A 25,342-nucleotide genomic window follows, 5' to 3' on the forward strand; every position below is an offset into this window, starting at 1 on the left:
TTATATAATCAATAAATTTGTAGGGGGTCGTCGCTGTGAGGGCCAATGGAGTTGTGACGAGGAGAGATGATAACTCGTTGTCGTGATTATGAAGGGTGTGAGTTTATTTCAATTGCATAAGTACATGTGTACAATTGTTACAATAATGTGAATCACAGCACAGAGCGATGTGCTTCAGTCGAAAACTTACAATCGAATAATTCTCTTTTTATCAATCATGACGTACTGATTATTATTTTATCAACTTATAATTATGTAATAATTAGGCTATTAACTAACTAAGTGAGAACAGATATACAAAGATTATTGTCGCGGTCATTGATCTACAAAGTTAGCTATAACTTGATACCTACATGGAAATGCCTATTAAATCAATTTGTAATATGTAATATCGCCATAAATTGTTTTAGTTTCCTTATACAGTATATATAATACGTCAGTTATTAAACATATTTCATTGTTTATTATATTATAAATAACTACAAACAATAACAGAATTACATTCACACTGTTAGGAACATAATAATTATATAAACTCCCCTTAACTAAACTTTTTTGGATTATTTAAGAAAACAGTTAAAACTAAAATAGAAAATACGTTGAAAGACGAGGGCGTGATAGAACGCAAAAAGTATTTTCAATCGTATTACAGTTTCAGTAGTAAAACCAAACCCTGTTAGCCAATAAAATGCTTGATAGGGAAACAATCGTAACAATTAATCGCTACGGATTTGATCACTACAATCTAGCAGTTTAGATCCATTAAACCCTGCCTAATCCAAGTCATGTAAAAATGTTGGTTTCTCTATAAAATATCTCAAATTATGTCGTTAAACCATACATAATTTTATATGTTTTATAGATAGAAGAATATTATTATGGTTTAGCTCAGGCAGGGCTTAATGAATTTTAAAAATCCAGCAACTTCTCTAATATGTATTCTTAATTCAATGAAAACAAATAAGTATCACTGAAAAAGTGTGCAGTATTTTTGACGAATCGCCCATAACATACCTAAACTGTTATGGTTTGGTTTAGGCAGGATTTAATTGAATTTTAAAAACTAACCGGACCCATCTACAAATTGTATTCTTACTTCAATGAATACAAATAAGTATGAGTGTGCACCATTTATGTCGAATCTTAGCAGACTACCTCCAAATTCGCCACTGCTGTGTTGGTATTATATGTGGTTTCGTGCTTATTTATATCATCATCAGCCTGAATCCATCTACTGCTGGATGAAGGCTTCTTCAAGCTGCTTATACTTCTCTCGGTCCTGTGCGTTGCGTTGCCATGCACTTCCTCAGAACCTTATCATTTCATCGATCCAGCAGCCTCTAGGTCTACCTTGCGGACGTTTTGTACCTCTTAAATTGTCCAACGATTGTCTCTTCTTCGAGCTATGTGTCTAGACCATCTCCATGTGAGGCTTTTAGTGAACTCTTGTCACATCGCAAACCCTTGTCTGCTTCCTTATCCACTCATTCCTCTTTTTGTCCTTTCGCGTTATCCCCAGCATGCACCTCTCCATACCACGTTGTGCCACTCTAAGTTTCTGGATCTCTCTTTTACTTAGGGTCCATGTTTCACACGCATATGTGATTACGGGAAGCACACACTGGTTGAACACTTTAGGCACAGTTGAAGGTCACTTTTGAAAACATTATTCAGGCGGCCAAAAGCACTCCAGCCTAGCTGTACTCAAAAGAACAATTTCATCAAATATACATCCATCTATAGACACTTGTTGTCGCAGAGAGATGTAGTTTTTCACCTGTTCGAGCTGAGTGCCATTGGTGAGGATCTCATTTTGGCCCGCAAAGCAGTTGAACATGACTTTCGTCTTTGTTACAATTATTTTCAAACCTATTTTGTTGCTTACTTTAGCGAGTTCCTGCATTCTGCTTTGCGGGTTTTCGGAGTGGAGTCTTGAGAGAAAATTAAAGTAGTATCAAGAAAAAAATACGTATGTATGTTGATAAGTATAATATCGTTACCTTACTGTTAAAACCTCGTAAGTCTGTTTGAGAAGAATGTTGAGGGGAAGGAAAAAACGTAAGAAAAACAATATTTATACAAAATATACAAAACATGACTCGTCTTTGTTACATTTATTTTCAAGTCAACTTTGTTGCTTATTTTATTTATATTTTGTCGTCTATATACTGTCGCCATACGAGTGAATGTTGTTCACAGCTGATAAATAATATGCGAATCCACGTCGGGATACGTCGTATCCGTGTTGGCCCCTTTAGCCGCGAGCGGACGCGATGTGTTCCAATTAAAGCACATTATGACGCGTCCTGTGTCTGCTGACGGCATATAGTCTGAGAACACAATAGGTACGCACGGGTCGATCCAAAAGTAATTTTTCACTATTCTACGCTTTTAATGGATTGACCACTCATATGGTTTACAATTATTATGGATCAAGTCCATCAAAATGGATCCTGAGATATTTGAACCTAAAGTTAAAACTCCTTTTCTAAAATTCAGGAATGTTTTCACTGTCATGTCATATACTTACCATATTTTGATAGTACATCGATCAGTTTAAATAAATAGTCGAAACATAAAGTAGATACCTACATTCAGGCTTTATTAATATTAGCAAGTTAATGTGAGCAAATACATCTTTATACTGCTGAAGGAACTGTCAAAATGTACATGATTCACATTCAATTTGATGTCTTATCAATACTAGTATTGCCATTTATGCGGAAAATTGTAGAGCTACGATTGTGATATTTACACACAATATATAAATCTGTTTTATCTTGCCACTGAAGCAAAAAATCGAATTTCATGAAAATTGGACTTGATCCATAATTGTTGTGAACCACCCCATATCTTGCATTAATTGAGCGTTTTGAAATTAAAACTGAAACAAAATAATTACAAGATAAAAAGAACTTTTTATATACAACATTTTAAAATGTTCTGTTGAATCATATAAACTTGACTTGACTAACTTAAACGATCAAAAAAATGTACTTGATAGAAATAATACTGAAATGTCATTTTGACATTTCAGTATTATTTCCATAGTAACGCACGTATATATTAATAATTTAGTTGCTAGGACCCCAGATCCCCAGCAACCAATAATAGTGGATTGGATTATGGATTTCTTCCGAAATAACCTTTCATACAAAACAGAATTAACTGAAAATGAATTCAATTCTACTTAAATATGGCTAAAAGTATTAAAATAATGCATTGGCATCGTGTTCTGATATATTCTAAAAGTTTCAAATGTCTAGCTAGTCGAGAAGTTAGTTAAAAATCGATTGCAAGATATGTACTGGATAAACAACCATCGGACAAATAAGAGTACGACCTAATAAAAACGTTGTAAAATAAGACAACCATCGCTTTACGTGATTCGTAGTTTTATTATCTATATCAAAATTATTAATTTTGGACAAATATCTGATACAAAAAACTTTGATGAATTTTCAAATACTTAAAAATGTTCCTATTTTAATTTTACCTTTGAAAAATACACTAGGGATTAAAAACGCTATGGCGGACTTTGTCGCGATGGCCAAGAGTAGTACTGCGTTTCAAGCTTATAATGTAGTGGGTCCCGGATCTGGCAAATGTTTACAACTTATTTTTCAATGTGTTTTTGGACCTAATAGTTTGAGCAAGTGACTAACATCAATTTCTCTTAAATCTACTAAAAAACCTCATCTTGTGGCGGCCGAGCACATAGGATTGTAGAGCAAATTTAAAAAATGACGGACATTGTCACGTTGAAGATATTTGCAAGTTTGGTACTCGGGTCGGTTCAAATCCCAGTCAGTCCAAAAAAATTAATTCTTATGTATATTTCTAAGGATTTTCAAAATTTTCCGTCCAGAGTTAAGATATTTGTTAATAAAATCAAATTTTTCTCCAAAATTGAAAATTCCTTTCAGAATCCAGGTCGAGAGCTTTTTCATAACCCAAAAAGCTTCTTCAAAAAGTATTTTCAAATGACATCTGTTGTAATGTATCATTTATGCTTCTTATTTATATTATTAGAAAATTTTGTCGTCTTGCCAATTGACCCAATTTTAGGTTGCGACCAATAGATTAAGAACCTCTGACCCAGAAAATGTACCTTACAAGATAATCAATTTTATGGTGAGAAAAATCTCCTCTTGAGGTGGCCCGGATTCGAGTCCCTGTGGAAAGACTAATTAAGTAAGCTGCGAGTCATTTTGCATTGCAGAATTATTTTTAACAACACACAATACGATGTATATTTATCGTTGCCGCTCACTCAGCTAGATCAATTGAAATATAACTCTACACTATGGCGTATTTCAATTAAATTTATTATATCACAAAAAAAATAATCAATAACGGAAAGCATTTTACCTTGATTCACTGAAAATCTAGCGTATTAAGATTTTTTTCGCATATTTAATTCATTTGGGGAGCTACGATAGATATCATGATGGGCCACAGGTTGTGCGTCACTGTATTAAAAAAAATGGGCATATAATAAATTAACTTATACCGTCGCAACTATTAAAGTCCTCTTTAACAGTATACGATATTCGTCTGCTATAAGCTTCACGAAGTCTCAAAATAATACATCGAATGTACCCAGTTAGTTACATGAAGCCAACCGTACTAATTACGCAGAATTTTTATTAGTGAGTATTTTTATCAAGAGTTTAAATTACAGGGTAATTTATTTTATTCGAGTTATATTATGTATTGTCAAGTTAAGGGTCACATATGTGCAACCTTATCCAAACAAAAAGCTTATAACATGACCTAGCCTAAATACATAATACGCAGATCAAATAGGTTTGCATGATAATATTATGTAAAGTCAATCTTAACCTATTCATACCATTTTTTATCTAGAATAACAATTAAATTGCATTTAAATAATAATAATATCTTCACATGTAATTGTTTATTACCATTTATATTTCGAGCGTTTATCGTAAAATTTATAATACAGATATATTATATATTTAAACTACACATAAATTCTAATGGTTTCAAGCTCTGTACTATTCCATTTAAGTCGTTTTTTGCGACCCGGGTTTCACCTTTCGGCATCTGGCGAAACCCGGGTCGCAAAAAACGACTTAAATGGAATAGTACAGAGCTTGAATCCATTAGAATTTAAATTCAAATTCCATCAAGTACCTTCAGTCGAAAGTATTAATACTATTAATATTAATATTAATATTTACACATAGATTTAATAGGCGACAGATAGGGTTTAATATTACTATACAGTTTCCACACATATATATGTATATTATTACACAATGATAATTATTAGATTACATTGTAATACGCTTCACATTAACGTAGTGTTACTTATACACATGTTATTTTAATATTTTTTGGTCACGGCACCCTTTTACATGTTGGATAACATAAAAGAACATCTTAAATTTTTAAGTACAATATAAAAAATGGGCCGCATGTGAATTTTTATTTTCTCACTGTGAATTTCTTCTTCAAGTTCATGTTCGGATTGTTCATTAAAATTGTTGTGAGTCTTATCATTGAATTTACAGAGATCGTGTTAGTTCAAAATATTTTGCAAAATTACGAAACCATTGACTAAATTTGTCGCCGTGACAGCGTGACGGTACGCGACATGCATCTCAATCTAGGGGCGTCAGGTTATATGAAAGTATGGTGAAGCAGGCTGGTATGGTTAGGCGGGCTGGTAATCAAGTTGCAGCAAACTTTTCACGTTAACATCATATTATATGGGTACGTTATAATGACCAAAGTAAATCCTCCGTAATGCTCTGCAATTTTTTTTATCGCGTCGCTATTTCTCGTAAGTTTTCGGCTATTATTGGCCTGCTTCATTCAGTTGTATGAGAAAGCATATTACTTACCCCTCTTTTTATTTAATACCTCTATGATCTCAATATAATCACAGCTTAAATGGCTTGAATGAAAGACAAGGGTCCCAACCTATGTGTAAAAATAAAGTTTTTTACAAAAGAAAATCCTGAGCCAGCGACCAAGACAAGACCCATAGATTGAGGCTATTGTCCAAACACGCCACTTTTTACCATGTTTTTATTAGCTCGTATTCTTGTTTGTCTCGTACAGATTTTTTCTTGTTTGTCCAAGATTTTAACTAACTTCCCGACTAGCCAGACATTTGAAACTTTTAGAATATATCAGAAAATGTACGTGCGTCACTATGGAAATCAATATGAAATGTCAAAATTACATTTCAGTATTCTATATTTATTAATACATAGAATTGTCAAGTTTATATGATTCAACAGAAAATTTAAAAACGTGGTATATAAAAAGTTCTTTTTATCTTTTATTTTGGATTAATAGCACAATATTATTATAATAATAATTCAATACGTTAATTTTAACGCACGGGTCTTATAGTGTTGAGGAGTTGGTTCCTACTCATTGTTGAACTACGACATGCTAATATGTAACGTTCATGACTATTACTTATACCTGAGTCGCTCCGTGGAATTAATATGGCGTAGTACAGCTATTGACCATGGCTTCATATCACTGCGACCGCCATCTTGTTTCCGGTTGCATAATTCATACAAGTGCTTCCATCTAATGGCCGTCTAATGCATACTTTATTATTGCTTGCTACTTTTATTATAGATGCGAAAGATAGAAACGATTTAAATATTGTTATTTTTTTAAATAAACTTAGTGATATGCCTTCGTTTTCATAATATAGTAATTAAGTTGTACCCTGTCAGTAAACGATGGAATTGTGACTCTTTGAAATGACCATTGTCTTATGAATGAAAGTGGTAATTTACTATTTATACCTAAGCCAAAATATTTTTTTTCTATTATGATCATTGATAAGAATAACCGTTGTAAATCCACTGATTGATAAAAGTCCCCCTTAGCTCATTTCATTCGTCTCATTTATTTTACGTACTCTAAGATATCAGTTATAGGCCATCAATGTATTTTTTTATTTGTATTTTACGATAAATAGGTCCGCGCCAATATGTATCTATGTGGTCGATTGATATATTTAGGACAGTTCTGACAAGAATCTTTGGGGCTGCTCATACACTGCTGACTAGATAATGACTTTTTAATTACCACCTTTAAAATGCACGTTAATTACATCGATTGGCTGCCTGGTCATTACGCGCCAGGTGCGTCTTCAGCGTCCAAAGTATTAAAGGAAATGGCAAAATGGTTGAGATACAATGAGGAGCTGAACTTAAAACTGTATATATCTCACTCGAAAAGTTAAGAGCGTACTTCAGTGAAACGGCAAATAATTTTCAACAGTACTTGCGAAGAAATTTCTCACTAGTCGCCAATCGGAGACCTACAGTCGAGGTGTCCGCACGTCGATTTGTTTTGTCATGACGTCGGATGAAAATATTCTTAAATCGTGTAAAGATGACTAAAAAAACTTTACGTATGTACTTAAAAAAGAAAACATGTTATAAAAATACTATTATTATTAGTAATATAACAATAAACATAACATTAAATGGACGCATGTTGTATTTTTATGACAAATTATATTTCGTTCAGCACGCGTCATTTGCACAATTCGCGCATCGCCTAGCCACGATCTGTTTAGACCATGCCTCAAGTAAAGTATAGCCTTAACACAGCCAAAAGAGGGGCTATTCAAATATAGCACTTTTTGACAGTTTAGAATTAGATGGTTAACTTATTCTAATAATTAACTACCTTAATACATAAATATGATAAACTACCGTCGATAGCCGCTTTGTGTATAGAATTGTCCCACTGAACAATTTAGAAAAACGGACAATATATCGTGTTTCGCCATCTTACTATAGATATTATGGAAAGCTATTTTTTATCAATACATTATATCAAATTGTTGTTTTTATTTAATAAAACGCAATTTTTTTGTAGTACTTATTCCACTTTTAATCAATAGATTAGGACCGGTTTCGTCCGCCTCAGAGGGACATTTTCAACTGAATACATTTTTTTAATTTTGAAAACAATATTTATCAAACAAAATCCAAAGCGATAGAAATAATATAACAATAGGTACATAAATAATTATCCGTCAAATTAGTCTGTTATTGGGAAGGTATTATTGGACGGATAATTATTTTTGTACCTATTGTTATATTATTTCTATCGCTTTGGATTTTGTTTGATAAATATTGTTTTCAAAATAAAAAAAATGTATTCAGTTGAAAATGTCCCTCTGAGGCGGACGAAACCGGTCCTAATCTATTGATTAAAAGTGGAATAAGTACTAAAAAAATGCGTTTTATTAAATAAAAACAACAATATAATGCAGTTCCACCATAAATTGACAGTTAACAAAATAAAAGAAATTATATCATATATCATGATATACCAAAGAATGAAAAATAAACTTCCATGTGTATTTAATTCATTCAAGTCACATCGTAGTAAATTATTTACGAAAGACTCCACTTTTTCCGGGGAAAAAAATCTTACAAATTCGTACATTTATATACAGATGGCTGCTTAGCAATAATTACATAAAGTTCGGCTTCGTTGCTTTAACCCTGATACATCTGTAATGTAAAAATCTACCCTGTACTTAGCCTCTCAGACCGGATTAAATCCACTTAATACGTTCAGCCTACTTGACTTGATTATCTTGTACTCACGACTCCCGGAAATGAAAGACGATACGATCTGACTAGCACGTTAAATAAACATGTATATATATATATACTTACCCACTTCCTACTTCTAGTAAAACGGTATACTGTAATATATATAAATATAACCCTACTTTACAGTTTAAAATATTTGTTTTAGTAAAAGATGTCGAAAACCTTCTTCCTTCTCTATAGAGATAGAGACGAATTGCGTGAAATTGAACCACTGAAAACTGATAGCCAACATTAACGTACTTTGATAAGCATTTCGCTTAATAACTACTAGTGTAGCGGCATGACTTCGAAATCCATTGACTGGACGTCGCAAGCGCTATGTATACGGATTAGGATTCAACCCGTAATTTTTACTCACAATCATACAGCCAGTCAGCTTAGTCGGATTAGCTCTGACCCTTTTGATTATACATGTCTTATATTTTGAAACTAATCACCTTAAACTATCGAAATTCGTTTCTATTGTTAAGTGTGGTTGTCAAATGTGATACCTACCTGAACTGAACTAATTCTTTGGCAAATTCGTCTGGTTATTTGGTCGAGCGAGTCATCTTATCTTGTTAATCTATTTTCTTGTATTGTTTGAAGTATTCTCGGTTATTATTGATTAATTTCTGTGAACTCTGAATAAATAATAAAACCGGAAGTGTTTCTATTTATTATACAAATAAATCCACCCTATACTTACTAGTTAATTGTGTCTTAATTGAGTAGAACGCATGTAGTATAATTGGTAAAGGAGTAACATGACTGGTACATCACTAGAAGTCTTCTACATGCGACTACAGTGATTTCTTGTTGTAATGTCATTAGTTTACAGTACTTATTCCATATAATTTAGTAACGATTGTTCTCTTCAATTGTACATTTTAAAAATATATTTATACTAACAAATATAAAGAGATTAATCTTTTGAAGACTTAAACAATAATTAAATACTTCTCTTATAATTAATAAAATTAATGATTTTTTATTTAATTCATAATTTATAAAAAAAAATCTCTAAAACTGGGTTTGCTTTTAAATAATTCTATTGTCATAGTCGTACAATTCTTAGAAAACAACTTTTATGAAACAGATCAAAAATACATAAACGTAATTCGGTACAATTGTGTTACAACTTTTAATAAAAAATTGTTTTACAAAGACAATTTTTAGCATATCTGTTATATCTTTATTTTAATAATAAATTGTCTTCTAAGGTCAAACTATGTCTGACAGAATTTTTGTCAACAAAGAATAATTTTTCAAGGCAGCTAACTTCAAGTCGGTTCTAGGAATTTAAGTGACAAATATATTAAATTTTAAATAAGATATGTATCTATCCAGCTTTTATTAAAAACAACTTTTAAGTAAAGAGAAACTTTTTAATGGAAGTTTAAGTTTCTAGATTTATCATTACTAACTATGTAAATACTATCACTTTTATAAAAAATATACTTGTCATTCACTTCAACTCTACAACTGAATAATTGACAATACATAATTTTGACAAACCCCAGAAACACATTAATTATTATAAAAATATCTAGAAAAAAGTTTAATGGGAGAGAAACGAGTGGGGTTGGAAAGCACTCATTTACTGTTCGAGATGCTGACACTATCTATGAATCGAGTTTGTAATGTTGGTACCTCGATTGAAATAAGAATAGTAGATGTCATTATTTATGAAATATGAAAATATATCATATAGCGTAGTTATTTGAGAATGTCTGCAAAGTTTATACATAGTGGTAAAAGCTTTCACCCGAATTGCGAAAGACATGGTGTTCGAATCCCTCTCAGTTCAAGATTTTGATAATAAGTGTCTTTCTGGTGCATTTTAAGTAATTTAAATTATACTCTACGGTTCGTTTCCATTGTGATCACATATCGTCGGTGTTTTGTAAAAAGGGCGTATTAACCAACATGCTATTTTACAGGATTTTTAACTTTTGACATTTATTTATTAATTACTTGTGAATGATTATAAAATAAATGTCTAACAAGTTTATAAGAAAGAATACTGTCATTATAATAGGCATTATTATATAATATTTTAAAAGGCTTAATATGTCACATTCGCTTTTTATTCGTAATACTAAATGGATATTCGCCCTTACAATTATCGTTTTTAAGTACTTTCCTGTGGAGATACAAATTCGTCGTTTTTACACAACAAAGCTAGTGGGGTACATATTGTATTTTCATTAAATCTCGATTTCGCCAAAATGGTTGATTCGCCCTTTTTACACGATACTTTTGACGATATTAAAATTTCCTTGGTTTCATGGTAAACTTTATCCACTATCATAATTTGAAAACCCTTCATATCGCGAATAAACTAACTTAAAAATTGGCAGTTGAGAATTTCTAGAAATAAGTAAAAATATTACCATACATAATTTGCAAACATCCCATGAATATAACCCGCTATAAAACATAGAATGCTACTTTCTCAAATCTTGTGAATTATTAGTTGGATAAAAGAAATAGTGTATTAAGTATTATTACACCCATGTTGGCCGCACGGCTTAAGCGTCAGCCTATAGTGTCGTGGGTCCCAGGTTCGAATCCTGGGTCTGACAAGTACACATAGAGTTTTTAATTTGTGTATGAGTCGGAGTATGGACCTAATAGGTTGAGCAAGTGGCTGACATCCATTTCTCGTAAAAACAAAATCTGTTAATACAACTCTCCACTCTGTGGAGGCCCACATGATCCTTTTAGGATCGGACATGGTCGAAGAAGAAGAATAAATATTAAATATCAAATCAATTACCAACATTTTTTACATAAACGTAATTTTCCCATTTAAAATTCCCACCCCGTCTTCACAATTAATTATAACTGGAATTTTACTAATCAACGGAACCGGAACGGAATTAATCGGAATTTACGGAATCATACTATACCTTTCCCATATTTTATAGTTTCTTTTCCACTACAATCGCTAAGTATTGTCAATAATAAAATTATAACTGTAACGTAAATTTCGGTAGTCATACTTCAATCACATTACAATTATATTTCGTCTGTATAAAAGGTCATGCAAATTCATATACCGTGAGACGCATTCAGCAAGAAAATATCCAATATAGAAAAGTTGTTGAAATACTTTTGTAGTAAAATGACAAGATGGCATTGTAAACGTTATTTCTTCAACGCAACATTATGCTTAAGAGCATAATGTTGCATTAATGCATTATGCAAAATGATTGATTGTTGATTTCTGTTTTTTTCAGAATCCCGCTCGCACGGCGTATCGTATTACGCGCTAAGCGGCGATGCAACTTTGCGATCCCGCCAACAAGCGGAGTTGGCGAAGACGCGGGCGGAAACGGAAGTGGCGCGCGCAGCCGCAGCGGAAGCGCGGGAAAAGCGCGAGGCTGCGCTCAAGATGCGCGTGAAAGCTGCGCAGGCGAGGAGAAGGGCCCGCGCCGGATTGCCTCCAGAAGAGGATATAGAAGGTATTGCTATATATTATGTTATGTAATATAATCAGAAACGTATTATTAGTATATTATCTTACATACAGGGGTTGCTCTCCTTTGTTCACAAGAAAAAAACGTGTATCTTTCGGTAATAGCGGTAGAAAATGGTTTTTTTTAGAAGATTTTCACACTACTACTCACAAAATAGATAAGGAAGACGACTTCGATACGATGATTAGCTTTGGTTTATTGATGATCACGGCTATAGCTATTTCAACTACGATATTGTAAGGTTTTAAGGCTACGAAATCAATAATTCCATACCATAAAATGATTTTCATTTAAATCGACACACAAAAAATCATTTATATTATGGCAACCATCTGTTAACGAAAATTTGAAGTACCCCATAATCTAATGGGAAATATCTGCATGAAGGCAGGTCGATAGCTGAGTGGCTAAAGTGCTTGCCTGGTTAGCGATTATTTTTGCATCAGGCGATAAATACAATAGAAAAACGAAATGAAAAAAAAAGAAGATGTCGAGCGTAATATCTGTACCTTAAAGCTAAAAGTCTGGAAGTCACATATTAAATATTTTGCAGGAGAGCAGTGTTAACATAGTTAATCTAATTTAGTTAAAATACTCACTCGCGTTCTGACTAAAACTCCTTGTGTTAGATTTCCGCGGTTTTGCAATAAATCTTTTTGCTATACCTTAAAGAAAAAATGTCTTAAATTGGACATCCACTCTTTCAGCTCTAAAGTATAATAATTGGACTACCTTCGTTTTAGAAGTAAGTATTTTGAAAACCATGTGACATTGGACTCCCAAATTTTCAGCATTAAGAGAACGTAAATGCACATTTTAAATCTGCACTCTTAACTCAAAAATTATAAAAATGTGACTTCCGCACTTTTTGCTCTAAGTTTATATGTTATTATGTACCCATTTACTTTGTATGATATGCTATTTGTGTTAGAAGAATGTGTTTTTTAGTATTTCTTCTGTATGCCATGTTTTTTTTTACAGAACCCCCATCCGTCACTGCTATGCTTCTGGACTTCGTCGAAGAGCAAAAGAAAGCTTCGAGCGAAAAATCGGCAGAGGAAACGCGCAAACAACGCGAGGAAAAAGAAAAGATTGCGCAAAAGGCGCGGGAAAAGTTTATCCGTGAGTGGGACGTGGGGAAAGACGCGGACGCGGGCAGCGAGAGGCATAGAGAATTAACCCAAGAGGAGTGGGTCGACAAAAAACGAACGGAGCGACAAAAAGAATTCGCGCCATTCCCGCAAACTTCTGCAAAAGACAGCGATAAAACGTCGCGGACATTCGACGACAAAGGTTTCTTTTTCGACACAGAGGGCGACAGAAGTTATGAAAATAAAAGGCAGCCCACTTGGCAAGACGTCAGACCTGTTGACAAAAGCAAACCAGCGACATTCAGTTCCGCCGCCCAACTGGAAGAGTCGAATAGGTCTCTGTTTTTTACGACCAAGAAAACTACGCGCGGCCATTACGATCCTTCCGTGAATACAGCGTCCGGTTCGAATTTCGAACCCGTTCCAATTTTAAACGAATGTAGCGACGAAAGTGATGATGACAAGGGTACCAACTTAAAAGGCGAAATGTCAAGTTCAAGTGATGGCGGTCGGAAAAGGGCAGAAATTGAACCGCCTTCCACGTACGACTACTATGGCCCTGTTGAAAAGAAACGGAGAGAAAAAGGTGGAAATAAAACACAAGTGAGTGAAGCCTTTGAACAAGGAATGCAGTTTCTACAGCAACAGGCTGACAGTAAGGATAACAAAAAGAAAAAACCATTTTTAGAAGACTTTGAGTAATATACCTATGAAAGTATGTGAAAATAATCTATTCTTATGACTGTGTACCAAATTAGACATTAAATGATTTCTTGTGTTATTTTAAAACTAATCTAAATATTTATAAATATTGACTTTAGAAATTTAAATCGAATAAAGTCTATTCGAAAATATAAATCGATGGAGACGTATTTCGTCGGCGTAGAGCGCAAAATCACTAACTAACAAATCACTCTCTGCTGTATAAAGTTCATTGTTTTGTGACAATATATTGTACGAATAATATACTATACCAGTCGTAAAGACTCGGTTCTAAACGATTATTTTTAATAGGTAGTTATCACTACTGTAATTCACGTATAAACTACAGCTAACGACTTTTGAAAGGCTGACATAAAATTAATAGTTGATTATACACATATTTTTTACGTGTTCGTTAATAATGTTATGAAATGGTAGTTGGTAATTTTGCGCCTTACGACGACAATTTGCTCATTTTTCCTATTGTTGTGGTTGTATTTAAGTGTTTTTCAAACAATTCGTTCAAACATACGAATAAATTTCATTTTTTCCTAAGATTGTAGATTCATGAAATTCGTTGGCAATGTCTTATTATTGATTTACTGTTACTATGTAATAGGCTTATAGCTAGATTCGCATCATACACTGTTTTTGGCGTTTCGTAAGGCAATTCATTGATCGACATAATATTGATATTAGTTAATATGGACAACACAAACATGAACCCCTCCAAACCAACCGCCCCGCACCACACTTGGTCTTAATCGGGCGTATCACGAGGCCCCACGTTTGGTGTGAAGCATCAGGAGTTGTTTACGCCTGGGAATGTCTCGGTTAATATGGGTCTAGGACGATTTGGCACCGGACAACTGGACGCCACGGAATTCGAAATAGACGTTAGGTACTTATAGGTACTTTAAAAAAAATATTTAATATTATTATTTATATTTAAATGATTATATTATGATTTAATAGTTGGTGAGAATGTAAATATGCAGACGTAAATAATGATTTAACCGTGCATATGTTTAAGTTCCAACGAAAAAAGAGTTTTTTATTTTATATAAAGCCTTAGGCATGGTAATTCTCAATCCGCAATAAAGAATACATTATGTTGAATTAAAACTACTAAGTAGTAGATATAAACTGATTAAAATACCTCGTCTACGTTCTGTATACGTGTCTATGACAGTGCGGCGTCCAATTGTCCGGAGTCCAGTTGTCCCATTCCCGTTAATATGGACAACGAAAAATTCGAACCTAAGTGACCAGGGGTCAGTAATATTTTTTAATTGATGGACCACATTCAACTTTTAGGGCCACAAGTATTTAGGACAAGACAGTCATATTATATTGAATGTTTACAAATACAGAATTAATATATTAAAAACAAAAATAATAGATCGTCAATAAAGTGCAGCTTATGCATCATCGTATGTACCCCAGCTTAATGTGAGTTTTATAGCTGTTTAGCCAAATTATCTGTATACATGTGTTACAAGTTTGAGTTGAAGCATGCAGTATTTAACTTGTAGCCGAAAATGCTTGTTTGAGCTTGTCTAGATGATGCGTGTATCGCTGCGATACGTCGCGAGTGTATGTGGACAGCAAATGAGATCACATGTGCCTCGACCGCGCGCGAGAAGTAACACGCGGCGATTACACGTGGATGGCTCAATGACGTCACATGTACCTGGAATGCGCGCGAGTCAAATCGCGCCATCTGGACAAGGCTTTATAAGGCTAATGTATGTGCTTCAATATGTACATATTATTATCATCTTCTTTACAAAACTGATTAAACTTGTTATAATTGAAATTGATACCATTTTTTGTACGTCATTTATGTATAAAGGTTTTTAAAAAACCATATTTGTGTCGCTACATTTCAAAATCAGCCAAGTCCACCTTTATGTATTTTTTACTTTTTTGTGAATTGCTGAAGAACTACTGCTTTCTAACATTTCTGCATTATCAAAGTGTGGAATTTATTAATTTTAAATATTCTTACTCGAAATAATGTAAACTTTCACCCTTGTGACTGTGTATTTGAGAAAACAAAAAGCTGTTTTTCTCCTATTCATCTATTATGGACTTGGCTGATTTTGAAATCTAGCGACACATTTCATGTTTGCTATCTAACTCCAGATGATTGCAGCATATTATGAAATGGTTTATGTAGATTATGTATAAATACTACTAACTGCCCCGAACAACTCCCTACGGGAGAAAATTTGGTGTAGTTTGAGATTTACTATTAAAAAAAATAAAATGTGTGATGGGGAAATCTCGAAATTTTATATTACATACAAGTGGTATATATATTATGTTAAAAAATAATCTTTAAATAAGTAAAGATAACGTTTAGCGTGCCCACTTCACATACGCTTTTGTTACATGGTAATTCGTAGATCTCTACTGGCTAAAAATTAATAAAAACGTATCATAAGTCGACAGAGAAAATACATTTAAAATTTTATCATGGCATCCATGATAATCTGCTGAACCAATTCATCACATCACACGCCTGCAGGTAGGTCCGATCACTTCGATATAATTTGCGTCATAATCGATATAATCACGTTGCTGTTATTGCGGAGTCTCGTTGTTGGAGGTACGAGACCCGTTATTTGGGGATGCCCAGGAGGTGTAAACGGAGAGTCGTCAGGAGGAGAGATGAGAAGTCGAGATTTGGTGGAGGTTGCTCCGATGGATGCAGGAGCGAGTTTTATTTGCTGCATAAACAGTTGGTACAAGAGTATGTTACAAGAGCGGTATTGTGCGATAGTTTAAATCAGCGGTCCCCAACCGGTGGTCCTTGAGAGAATTTTGGTGGTCCGCAGAGTAATTTGAATATATTTGCAATTTTCGTAAAATTGATGTATTTCAAAGGAAGACATTGCTATGGCTAACACGGTTGGCTGAAGAAGATCTGCAAATATTCCCTAATTTTGATAATTATGTGAAACAGGAAGATGTCAACCGACAGGTAATAACTATTGTTCGACAGCACTTACAGTCGATCATTGACTCTTTATGACTTATTATCCAATTATCCAAAGGAAGAGGATCCCAGCCACGGAAATACGTGGATAATAGATCCATTTACGGCGAAAATCGATAATTGTAATTTGGACATAAAAGAAAAAGAAAGCCTAATTATTGATCTATCATCCGACGATGGTCTCAAAAGTAAATTCGACGCATCTTTTTTTTTAATAAAATGAAATTTAAAATTTTTTTTTGCATTTTTCGTAATGATTATCTGTGTTAATAAGTTTATTTATTATAATTTTTTATCATTATATTGACATATCGAATTTTTAATAATTAGTGTGGAAAAAATATGTGGTAGTGGTCCGCGGGATTCAAGATTTTGAATTTACTAGTCCGCGAGGTCCAAAAGGTTGGGGACCGCTAGTTTAAATGGTTTCCTAATTTTTACACTGTCGAAATAATGCTGAGAAGGCCCGAAGTCATTGACCACTACATTGTAATGCATTTGAATTTCTTTGAAACAGATAGTTTACCTTGCTTGATTAGTAATAATTCTTAGATCTAATAAACTCAGAAAAAATCGAATGCAAATGTATTATAATATATTATAATAAGTAGACATAAAAAATATATTTTTTAAATTATCAGGGCACCCAAGTTGTACTGATTGATAGGTTTTTAAATTCGTAGCAATCAATAATGAAAAATACGTTTCAAAAATAACACTGATATTAGAGAATAATTTTTCATACCTACTATAAACCTAGTTTGTATGATGTTTGTATGCAAGTGACAGACGATAGAATAGGTATTCCTTTTTTTAATATCCATAGTACAGATCTACAAAATTATCTGTGGAATGGCCAAAAATGGAACTACGAACTACCATAGCACGCCATTTTGAAAATATAATTGGAATGTCAGATTTTGTCCAGTTACGAGTCTTGATTGGGTAGTTTTCGACAGTGGCTCCCCCATCCCATTATTCAGATAAGTTTGTAGGTCTGTATGCAAGTGACAGTATTAGCGACCTTCTTTTGTTTATTTTTAATCTTTTTTTTAATAAAATGAGTTGATATCAGAATATTAAAATTATGCGTTTCGAATTTGGAATGGTAACATAATTATAAACACGGAAAATACCACTTATTATTTTAATATATCAGATGATTAGTCATTTATGGGGCGCTTGTGACTTGCGGGCTGCTGGTTGCCGACCGCAGTTTAGTTTACACTAAAAAGCAAAGATATAGACGACTTCTAAATTATTTAATGTTCTGAACTAAATCAAAATTGCGTATTCCCTGAAATATTAAAAAAAATAGAATGATTACCTACTGTAACGTCTGAAATGATACAATATACCAACTCATCGCAGTAAATATAATGATAATAGTAACTCGCAATTATTGTAATTTCGTTCATTCATATTTTTTCACTGTCTGCATTACAATGAAAACTCGCTGGCATTCTTTAATACGAAAAAATATTCATTACTCCATTATCGCCAGACTGTAAAATTTAATAACTCATTTCGACACATTTTTATGGCCAGCTGTATGCGGTTTTATCCCTTTTTACGGTCCAAAACAGAACTAAGTCCGACATGGTGTTATTGTTATTACATAATATACTTTTATGAAAATTGTAAAACATTGTGAAAACTATTTTTAACATTTTAACACAATTTTAGAGCATACAACTAAACAAAATCTTTCCAAAATATGTTATCTTTACAAAGATCCGTTCGTTGTTTGTACTAACATGTTATTATGTAAGTATATAGTAAGTTTGTTGTTCCAATGTACAGAACTAACCTACCATTGCCGATGCTAATTGTTAGATGTTACGGTATTAAAACTTTTATTTAATTCTTTAGTTCGAAGCAGACTTGAGAGTGGGTCTATTGTTTGGGCACCGCATCAGTTGAAGTATGGCCTTATGGTGGAGAGGGTACAGAAGAAATTCTTGAGACTCCTTTACTTGAGGTTGTATGGATACTATCCGTGGCTTTATCCAACTGACTTTCTCTTAGGCATGCTTACATACTGCAGTCTGCAATTTAGAAGAAATCTTTATTTAGCTACGTATTTTTTTCGACTTATACGAGGTATAAATGAGAACTCTGCCATTCTGGGCAGTGTTGACCTGTGTGTCCTTGATAACTATCTTAGAAATGGAGACCATCAGTTGTTTATTCTCCCAAGGTGCAGAACCAACCTGCCACTGGTAATGCCAATTGGGAGGGCGATAACTATGTTCAACGAAATTGCTTCGGGTGTTGATATATTCCACCTACGTGAGAATGAGTTTAGGTGGACGTTGTTTTATTAATTCTTAAAATAGGGTCTGCTTAACTCATCCGGTGTACTTCCTTGTACCTATCTAATTTATCTACTGGTGTATCTCTTTTTTTATGTAATACTGTTATATTTATATATCTTTGTTTCTAAATGTCATGTTGTCAACGTCTTAAACTTATAATTTGTAATGTCCAGAATATGTTTTAAAAAAAATGAAATTAGTACCATATCTATGTGCAACCACATTTTTTCGGGTATCGATATATTCAACATGCGTGAGGTAAGTTTTGGTGATGAAGCATATTATTTAGCTCATTCGGTGTACTTTCTTGTACATAAAAATCATTTTTTGTATGTTAATAGGTACTTATCACGCTGATTTTAATATCTTACATTAAGTATGTCACTGCTGACTTACTATACAGGAATCATTTATTCATTATACATCAGTACAATGGATACGGCAAAGCGAATTCGCAGTTGTATTGGTATTGTTCGATACAATGCATGATTCAGTGCTAGAAAACAATACCAACACAACTGTGCATCGATTTTGCCGTACTTATATTACCATTGTAGAATGATTCTAGTATACATTTTCTCATAGTGTTAATGGCAGGTTTTCAACATATTGAAGTTGTAATTTGTAATGTTCACCAATGTATATAAATCCATGATATTTGTTTAGGGGATGAAGTTAGAATACTGGAAGAGCAGGATAGTCCCTAGTTTGACGTTTGAGGCGTGATAATTAAATAAAAACACCGATTGTAGATTATTAAAATGAATTAAGATCAAGAATTTATTGACGTATAATTAATATATACTTTGTAGAAGAAAATAATAATATGTAACGATTAAATAAAGCAAGATGTTGACGGAAAACGGCGAGAGAATGAATTCCCAATATAGGATACCTAAATGCAGTCTCGAACCATTGGCACATAGTACTCCAGCCTGTTGCCTACATTGACCGCCATCTTTAGATTAATAAATCATGAGCATAACTTTTTGCACAAGCAACGAGTGGTCCACTTTTCAGCTGTCAAAATCAAATCCCAGATTGCTTGACATATTGATTCGCCCTTTCTCGTTTCAAATTGAATTATGAAAAATTCTGAAATCAAATATGTTAACTATCTGTGTTATTTATAAATAATATACTTTCCTGTTATTCATCAGCTGTCAAAGCCAGACTAGTCCTTCACACAAAAACCGGTGATAATATCGATTTCCAAAAATATTTATGTATGCATTGATCTATGTATTACATTTGTAGAAAGTGTATTAATGCTAGTGTATTATTTAGCATTTAACTCATCTATCCAAATCAAACCATTCCCTGTGTCAAGGCTTACTTTGATCGTCACTTCACCACTAAATCAGATAAACTCCAAGGTCTCCAAGATACGTTAAAACAATCTGAAAGAATACTCCAACAAGTGAACACGACAGACGCGTTAGTATGAGCACTCTACAGACAGGCAATGACAGGTCATCCATAGATAACGGGAGGGGCGAAAAGTAGGACCAGTCGTTTAATGTATCGGCGTTCTCCTTCAGTGGGCAATGCTACATTCCTTACCATACAAGGTAATATCCCAGTGCATTAGTCCTTATATGGCAATGCATGCAGTTCGACTGGCGGTTGCTGATTTTTGTAGACTTTTGTTTGTATGTGAGTTATTGAATCCCATAAATTTGATCGATTCTTGAACCTGTATATAATATATAAATAATGATAGCAATCGCAAACAATAATTATTATTGCACGAGTACGTGCGTGTATATATTGTGTATGTGGTGATGACTATTTAGATTTTATACCATTACCAATACTTGAGATCTTTATATTTGATTTCATTTTAACTATTAAACTACTAGAAATGAAAATATAATTAATATTAAATTCTACAGGTTTTTTTAAAAGGTTTGTCGATAGCTATTTCGGTTGTAACACCATTATCAAGACTATTCAGATAGGCCGTTTGCCTTTGCTTAAATACTATACGTGTATAGATAGAGACAGAATACATTTTCTTATTCGTTCCAGCAATATTATGAATTTTTACATTATTATTAATTGTAATATTATTAATACTTTGAAAACCCTAAGTGGGTTTTTTAAATTGGATATCGAAATTTTCAAAATTTATCAAAATTACAGTGTTCGATGGTTATTTATTGACATTATTAATCAGTTAAAATATTATTAGTATATTTGTCTTAATCGTGTGTTTAGATTATATTTAATAGTGGCGACGAATACATTACCAAATTTTCATTAATTATGTGATTACTTTTGGATAATTCGCGATTAATTTCCAACTGTTCAAGTAAATTTAATTTTAGACCTTTATTACATATATGCAAACATTGTGGCGTTTCATTGTTACTGATAAACTACTATAAACTACTGATTTAAAATGGATTGGATTGTATGAGATACGATTGAAATAATACCGCGTGTGATTTTGTAGACTCGTGGGTTTTTGTTGAATTAAATGGTGAAATATAATAGCACTGTGATACATTATCTCAACGCGTGAATGACTGTTTATTTATCAAAATTGTCTAGTACATAAAACTATTTTAATTAATATAAACGAATACAATACTAATTTATAAATTCACACAGTCACTACGTGTACCTAGCAGTTTTGTGGAGATAATATTGTAGAAGCATTAAAGATGTTGCATATTATCGTAAAACAGGTCGAGTCAACTTTTTCAGTGTTTTTAGACCTACTTACCACATTTTATATTATACGATTATTCAAAATGATTCACTTTTGCCGTATTATATTACTATGGTTCCCAATCCTAAATCCTGGTATCCCAGGATCTTACTCGATTTTTTTCCCGATATAATCCCAAAAAATTAACATTTTGTACTCTCGGAATTTCGATACCTGTTCACGTGATTTTCGTCTGAATTAATGTTGACATTGGAATATTTATCGATATAATATCAGTGTACTGTAAACATTTACAATGAAATCTATCTAAAATTAATTATTTTAATAAATAAATAATCCTTTCCTAATAATAGTATGAATGGTAGCTTAATTAAAGGTTATCATAAAACAGCTGATTGATCTTGTAAGTAACATATTTGTATACACATTCATTCATTATAAAGTATTGATGTACATAAAAGAAACTATTTTTTTGTATAATGTTTTCAACAATTTAATCCTAAAATCTTGTATCGAACATTTTTCCTTGAGATGCTTTCTTTAGGTACAACTGATAATAAAGCGTGTCCGGAAACTTGTACGTATGCAGTTCGTTAAGTTATTTATGTTGAAAGTTGTTTCGTACTACAAAGTTACCGTTGACCGTTTGGAGGATGGGTTTGTAGCCCGAAACACCCGATAATAAAAAATAACTCAAATACTGTTATCGTAGAATTAACAAAAAAACTTTGTTTCAAAACTATTATGACCGAGTTCTAACACGTAAACGCCGGTTCAATAAATTAATCGGGTACATCCACAGAACAGATGATTTGTGTTCTATGGGCATGTATTCATACACTCTATATACCAATAGCTAGTTAGTTAATATGTCATAAATCGATAACGATACACTTTAGAAAATAATATCTTTATCGAACCAGATATTAAAGCAATAGTTTCACAAAATTAAGGTCAAATATCCTACTTGTATTGATTCAATATTTTCTTTTAATTTAATGATAAGAAATTTAAAAAAATAGTTGTATTAAGTACCTATATGTAATATACATTAACTATTATTATATGATTATAATATATTATGACATATGCAAGCCCATGTCCGGAAATTTGTACGTAAGCAGTTTAACGAATCACACTTCACCGTGAAATATTGTATCGGAAATCTATGGCCGTATATTAAAGACCGTCCAACCTCTTTGGGTCGTATAGTACTGACATAAATTCATGTCTAAATAAAACACGGTTCTTATCGGTTTACACTTTATAGGAAGCCAGCAGAATTTTTTTTGAAAATAGCCGATATACTGGATTATTTGTTAGGGTAGGTTAAGTTTTCATTCTTGAATTCATGAATTTTGCCAAAATTAGCTATGAAAATTGGAGACCGTATAGTATACGCTCATGTCTTTCTGATAAGAAAGCTCACGGTGAACTGTGCCACGGTGAAATGTTTCACGTACAATTTACATGTAACCGATATAAAGACTATTCTTTCTCATGATTTACATGATTATAGAACCCTCGTGAGCTTTGTTAATAAAAAAGTTGTAAGCAATATTACCTACTTTACGCTGTTAAGTTTCAGCATCGGACCATAGACCTCGGTCATATTTCGCACATCCCTTCATGTGAGATCTAGAACACGGAGATCGCTTTTGTAGCACCGCTGAGGGTTGGCAATGGAATCTTTGATACTGTGTCACAAGAGAGTTGGCGTCACTTTCCCTGACGGCATCCGGAATACATTTCCAACCGACGTGAAGCGCCTATTCATGATTAAGTCAGCTATGCATAACGTGATCATACCAGTGGACCCCTAAGATTCGGCGAAGACATCGATTTTCAAAGCTCAAAATTCTATATAATAATATATATGTGCCTGGTAAGATGCCACACACTAGGCCATGAAGTATTTGTCTAATATCGTAAATTATCGAGAAATAGGGTGCGTTGCATGAACAAACACGTGGTTTGAAGATGGACAAATGGAATTAATTATAATTTATAATAAACCATTTCTTTTATTCAACGAATAATTCACAAGATTTTGAGAATGCACCAATACTTATTATATTGAACATACATAAGCGTCGGTTAGTAATTAAGGTAATTAATATTCCTTGATTTAATACACATGAACCGATAGTGAATTATAACGCAATTTGATAAGCATTCCATGTAGGACCTACTAGTTTAAATGGTCGCAATTAGATAGGAGGCTCGTAGCATAATTGGTTAATGCACAGTGGCGCGATACCAGTGGTTCATACGGGTTCAAATCAAGCATCGTTTATTTTTTCAATACGATTTGTTCTAGTGGGTATATATATATATATATATATATATTTGAGGTGTTTTCGTGTTATGTATGTTCAATTACAATTTAGTCCGCGGCCTTTGTTTAGGCATGCCTGTCGCAGAACGTAGAACCATAGACGTAACCGTTGTCGTTGAATTCACGACGTTAACTTTATTTCCCTCGAGATGACTTGGTTGTCGGGAAGGCGCCATTTTGTGTCTGTTGCAACTTGCAACACCGCAATGCACTCAAAATTGTTTTATCTCAGGCGCATGCAGACGGAGTACCTGGCATACCTGGCATGTCTGTGATGCTAGCTAATCGCTTAATATTTAATAATATCGAACTGAGAAGTTCCCAACACGCTGGTGCTTCAGCTACCTATGTCTATGGGTTAGTGGTTTTCAAACTTACTCATTTCTTAGTGTATAAAGAGTCTTTCACGGTGCCCTAAAAATGTTCTGAGCATTCAATTAATACTTCGGGAGCTTTCTTTGGCGTTTCCGAGCTGCCAACTGAAAATCTTCCTATATGAATCAGCTGTTTTTTTGTCAATTCATACGGAGTGTTTTGTTGGGTATCGATTTAATTGTTCTTAAAATTTCGAAAATTTTTGATTATTGATAGAAAAAAATGACGCTTAAATAAAAGACTGTCGTCTTAAATCAAGGATCCCGGTATCCCTTTCGATTTTTTGACCATTTTCAATCGTGTGATTTCGGGATTAGTTTAGTTTTTATTTGTTTGTTCTCGAAAGCTTAATATCTTTGGAAATAGAGAATTAGTCCATATTATGTATAGCAAAATAATATAATAAATTAATAAAATACTATTTCCATTAAGAAGCAGAGCATATGGGCAGTGACGTCCTTAGACAAAATGCCGCCCCTAGGCAGTGAGTGCCAAAATGCCGCCACATTTTTTAAACAGTACTTTATATATCATCCTTTCATGACTCCAATATCTAAGAAATGTGTTATATGGATGCATTACTAACAATATATATACCACTAAATCTAATTTAAATGCTATCTCTGCTTCAATAGACAATATTGAGAGTCTATGGTTTCAGAGAGGTACATTTAAAAATACACTTGATAACTTCCAAAACTCGTGAGTGACTGGTAAACATATTTGGATACATTTTA

At 33.2% G+C, this 25,342-nt stretch overlaps 1 protein-coding gene across 1 annotated transcript in view; it reads left to right on the forward strand.

The window, feature by feature from the left end:
• LOC147065719 (coiled-coil domain-containing protein 174) overlaps positions 1-14,046 on the forward strand; it is a 375,807-nt gene extending 361,761 nt beyond the window's left edge. The window contains exons 6-7 of the mRNA XM_085956848.1: positions 11,861-12,085; positions 13,082-14,046. Coding sequence (XP_085812974.1) covers positions 11,861-12,085; positions 13,082-13,893 — 1,037 coding nt within the window. The 3' untranslated portion in view covers positions 13,894-14,046. The remainder of the gene's footprint in view (positions 1-11,860; positions 12,086-13,081) is intronic.
• Positions 14,047-25,342: the final 11,296 nt, after the last annotated feature.

The sequence above is a fragment of the Rhyacophila brunnea genome, unplaced genomic scaffold, assembly GCF_057557595.1.
Source record: "Rhyacophila brunnea isolate RB1 unplaced genomic scaffold, BYU_Rbru_1.0 scaffold_6, whole genome shotgun sequence".
In the NCBI taxonomy this organism is placed as follows: Eukaryota; Metazoa; Arthropoda; class Insecta; order Trichoptera; family Rhyacophilidae; genus Rhyacophila; species Rhyacophila brunnea.